The sequence below is a fragment of the Echinops telfairi genome, unplaced genomic scaffold, assembly GCF_000313985.2.
Source record: "Echinops telfairi isolate 266 unplaced genomic scaffold, ASM31398v2 ScPeMD7_7459;HRSCAF=8497, whole genome shotgun sequence".
Taxonomy (NCBI): Eukaryota; Metazoa; Chordata; class Mammalia; order Afrosoricida; family Tenrecidae; genus Echinops; species Echinops telfairi.
In genome coordinates this window covers 7,871,930-7,877,169 of record NW_022111359.1, presented here as the reverse complement: position 1 = coordinate 7,877,169, position 5,240 = coordinate 7,871,930, and the positions used below count along the sequence as shown (strand labels likewise).

Below are 5,240 nucleotides of genomic sequence, written 5' to 3'. Positions count from 1 at the left end.
TAGATCATAGCAACTTCTGTGGGTTGCTGAGGTGGTACATTACTATGTGGCCACATAGCCTCATATTTCTCTGTAGTAACTAGATGATTTGAACTACTGAGCTTGTGGTTAACAGCCCAAAACATAACCCACTAAGTCATCATATCACAGTGATATCATATACTTTGAAAATGTCACATACTTTGAAAATGTCAGCATATACGACAAAAATGATCAAAACTGGAAATTCCATAGCATTAAGCCTAATAGAAAAACATCAAAGTAATTGACAAATATGGAGTTCAACATGGTAATTATCAATTGGAGTATGGATGGTAATGTGGTTGGATGACTGCTCAACTGGAATCAACAATGCTTTATTTCTTAACTCATTTATGAAATATACTCGTGTATATACTCGTGTATAAGCCAAGTTTTTCAGCACATTTTTAATACAGTTTTTATGGTAAAGTTATGTGCCTTGGCTGATATTCAGGTCAGTTTATACTTGTGTATATGTGGTCGAGTATATACCATATGTGTTTTCAATTATTAGTATTCTGCAAGTTCTATAAGTACATTTTATACTCTATATCATGTGTATATTTGTCATGGTAAACATAAACATAACAAAATAAACACAAGCTCAACACTTTATTTTTGTACAACTCAGTGATATTGCTTAGATTTTTCAAGTTGTGGAACCATTTTTACTATCATTTTCTATCCACCATCTTTACCATAAAATCAAAAGCATAGATGCAAAACTTCCCTTTCATCTCTCCATCCCTGTACAACTAATAATCATTGTCTTGAATTCATTTATTTATTTTAAAGTAAGATCATACAGTAACAATACCTTTGTGATTGGCTCATTTTACTCAGAATTATGGTTTGAAGGTTCATTCATGTAATGTGATGAATCAAGATTTCATTTTTGTTTATGGCTGAGTCATATTCCATTATATATACATACCACATCTGTTGATCCTTTCATCCATTGATGAATATTTTGATTGTTTCTACTTCATAGATATTACAAAGAATGCTACGATAAACATCTGTATACAGAATATATTGATATTTTAACAAGTACAATTGAGCCAAATCTTTTACATTTCAGATTACAAATACATTCTATCATATGCTTTTAATATTAACATCTTGCTTCTCAGAATTCAGCGTGTGTAAGAATTTCAAAAGGGCTTAATTAAACTGCTCACCCTTCTGGTGCCTGTCTAGAAAAAGAAATTTGTTTCATAAGATTCAGCATCATGATTTACAAACAAGAATTTCTGGTGTCTCATGTACACAAGTGTTCTCTGAGTGTTAATGAAGAAATGTCTGAACAACAAGGTACCTTGGGTACTAAGTGAGGAGCTCTTCCCCAGCAGACTGAACATAACCTTCCTCTCTTACCCTAGTCATGAACAATGAAGAGAGCACTCGACAAACTCCTTAATTCTCCTGTGACACCTCCACTTTTCCTCTATAACTGTAGACACAATTCTGACTGATGGACACAATTTGTATATTTGGGTGGTTGGGGTTGTAATGTGATCCTACGAATCCCGCCCACTTTTCCTTTCTTCCACCATGTTTACAATTCCTTCTTAAAGTAAATTTCTTCTCTGCAGAAAAGCTGCTTTCTTCATAAACACCATTTGAGATGTGTTATTGAAATTCTTAAGACTTCAATCAACACTCTAAATTGTCAGTTTTATTTTGCCAGTTTCTATAGAAGCAGAGGCTAAGGAAGGGATTCGTTTTCAAGATTTTTAGATAGCAATCTATAAAGAAGCAAAGCTTCTTTCACTTCTTTGAGATGGTGGATTAGCTAGTGTAAAAAATACACTTTGAAAGCTTGGGTCTTAGGTAGAAATTATCACCATCTTGATCCTATGCTTAAAGCCATGTGAACAGAAGCCAAAATTAGTCCCTAATTAGTCCTAGTGAACTGAAATTCTTGGAACCTCCTTTTTTCATAAAGATGATAAAATATGCCTAGACATTATCTTATCTAGTCATTTTTAGAAGATCTTGCTGATGAAGCAGTAGGCACTCAGCATCAGATACATTCCTTCCACTTTGACTCATACTAGAATCCCAAATCAAAACAACACAAAAAGAGTACCTAAAATAATCTTATTCTATTGATGAATTTTCTCAAAGCTTCCTTCATGTCTCTGTTCCTCAGGCTGTAGATAAAGGGATTCATCATTTGAGGGACCATGCTATATAATATTGAGGCTACAGCTGTCTCCCTGGAGGAGTGTGGAAATGTAGAACTGATGTACACACCAAGGGCAGTTCCATAGAATATAGAAACAATCGAGAGATGAGACCCACAAGTGGAAAACACTTTATACTTTCTGCCTCCTGATGTCCTTCTCAGGACAGCAGAGATGATCTGTGTGTAAGAGAAAATAATTCCAGATACAGGAACACCACCCAAAAATGTAATCACCAAATATGCTAGGATGTAATTGATGAAGGTATCAGAGCAGGCAAGTTTGAGAACTGGAGCAAGTTCACAAAAGAAGTTAGGGATTTCCAAGTCTGTGCAGAAGGACAGGCGCAAGACCATCAGACTCTGAAGTAGTGCATTCATAAGGCTCATGAACAAGGAGAGTAGGGAGAGCGAGCCACAGAGGGTAGGGCTCATGATAATAGTGTACCTCAGAGGATGACAGATAGCCACATAGCGGTCATAGGCCATTACTGCAAGGAGAAAATTTTCCAAACCAGCAAAAACCAAGGAAGAGCAGATTTGCATGAGACATCCTGTGTAAGTGATGCGTTGATTTTGAGCTTTGATGTTTGCCAGCATCTTTGGGAGTGTGGTTGTGCTGAAACAGATGTCAGTGAAGGAGAGATTAGAAAGAAAGAAATACATGGGTGTGTGGAGGTGGGAGTCAAAGCTGACAGCCAGAACAATGAGTAGGTTTCCCAAGAGGATGATGAGGTATATGGACAGAAACAGGGTAAAGAAGAGAGGTTGGATTTCTGGATCCGTGCTCAATCCCAGAAGAATGAATTGTGAAACACCTGTGTAGTTTCCATGTTCCATATTGGCAAACCTGGTGGAAAAGATTGGATGACAGATAATTAAATGTGTAGATCCACAGCACTCAGCAAGAGCATCAACTTGCTTTGTTGTGAAAAACCTAAGTTCTTGGTACCTACTCCAGCCTCACTGATGATAAATTCTGGAATGGGAGCTCCCATTCTATTTTACATACTTTTTACCAAGGTAAGTTGGTGGTGGTGTTAGATGATGTCAAATCAGTTCAAATTCATAGGGACAACAGGCACAAGAGAATGAAACACTGCCTAGCCCTCCACTACCCTGAAGATCGCTTTGTTGCTGTTGTTTTTTATGGTGGTGCCAACAGTTGCAGACACTGTGTCTATCTATCCACTAGAAAGTCATGCTCTTTTTGACTTTAAAGAGCATTGTTTCCTTTACTAGGAGCTGGACTGTCCTTATAATATTCCCAATGTATTTGTTAGCAAGAACAAAAAAGAATAAGTATATCAATGACTGTCAGAATCATGAACAAAGGTGTCTTGAAAGAAGTACAGCAAGAATTCTCCTTAGATGTCACATGGTGAGGCTTCAGTTCATGTATTTGGACTGGTTCTCAGGCAGTTTCCATTCTTTAGAGAAAGACATCATACTTGGTACAGTGTAGAGAGCAGGAAAAATGAAGTAAGTTCCCAGTAAAATGCATGAACATTGTGGAAGAAACAATATATTTTAATATATGAACCTGTGTGGGATAATGTAGGACAAGAATTGATTTGTTCTGTTGTAATAGGCTTGTTATGAGTGGAAACTGACTCAATGGTACCTAGAAAAAACAGCAGTGATGAGAGCATCAGAGAAAGGGGAGTTTTGCTTAGGGTATGTTGAATGGATGCTCCTGGTAGTGGGATATTTGGGGAACAGATAGCACATAACATGAGTGTAACCAATATCGTTGAATTGTAAATGTAGAAATTGTTGAATTACATTATGCTTTATTGTACATATTTCTTTATTATGTACAGCTAAAATGGAATTTAAAACCTTATTGAAATTTTGTATTCCTGAGAAATGATTAGGAAAAAGCAGCTTGTATAGTACAAAGAGTCTTGGCACCTAGTAGTTACATGTGGGCCTGCTAGCCACAAGGTCTGCAGTTTGAAACCATCAGCCAGCTCGGAGGAAGAAGGATGAAACCGTCTACTCCCCTAAAGAGTTACAGTCTTGGAAACTCACAGGGGCAGTTCTATCCTGTCCCATCAATTGGCTATGAGTCATTATTGACCTGATGGCAGTGAGTATAGTGCTTACCTTATGAGATCTTCATAATAGCTTGTCCTATTGTGATTGTGTGTGTGTGTGTGATGAACAATGTAGTAGTTGGTGTCTTTTACTCCTAAGACAAAAGTAATATATGAAGCAGTTGAGGGAAGAAAACAACAGAACATTCCAAGCATCTTAAACCCAAACTTCAAGAAAGGATTTAAATTCCTCTCTGGGGAATTTGTTTATGTAGAGAACATGAAGGATGAAACACCTTAAATGAACATCAATGATATCAATATTCATTTGGCAAGGACAGATGATAAAATAGATATGAATAAATTGGGTTCACTTGAAGCAGCACAAGTAATGGGGAAAATTGTATGGCAAGAACTCTAAGGCTTATAAAAAATTAAATGTTAACATATACACAGATTTGCTGGGTATGTGTCTTATTAGAATTATGGATAACTCAAGCATAATGAAACCTACAGAGTAAATAATGAATGGCTAGTTATCCATCAGTCAGTGCTATTGACTCACACACTTCTTCAGCCTTGATTTAGATATTTTTATTGAAAAAATATAATATAAATATATTTTAAGCTTCCTACATTCTGCAGTTTGCTCACTATTGACACATTTCCTTCCCCGGGGCTGAGAAATGCATTAACTTGATATCCATTCATTCTATACAATTTTAGTATATGTAGCACTGTTCTTTAGTACTACAGTGAACCCTCGTTTATCGTGGTTAATCGGTTCTAGACCCTACCGTGATAAATGAAATTCCGCGAAGTAGGATTCCTTATTTGTAAATCAAATATTTTCGTAGTTAGAGCATAGAGGACATGAAAAAACACCCTTTAGTCACCATTACACTCGTATTACCCAATTTATTAAACGAAAAAGGGAAAATACAGTAAAACATTTTGGACGTTACAATGATCATTTATTATTTATTATATTA

General features: G+C 36.3%; 1 protein-coding gene across 1 annotated transcript; it reads right to left on the bottom strand.

The window, feature by feature from the left end:
* Positions 1-2,113: 2,113 nt before the first annotated feature.
* On the bottom strand, positions 2,114-3,094 carry LOC101661677 (olfactory receptor 7G2-like). The gene has a single exon (XM_004714318.2). The coding sequence runs from the start codon at positions 3,047-3,049 to the stop codon at positions 2,114-2,116; it is 936 nt and encodes a 311-aa protein (XP_004714375.1). The 5' UTR covers positions 3,050-3,094.
* Positions 3,095-5,240: the final 2,146 nt, after the last annotated feature.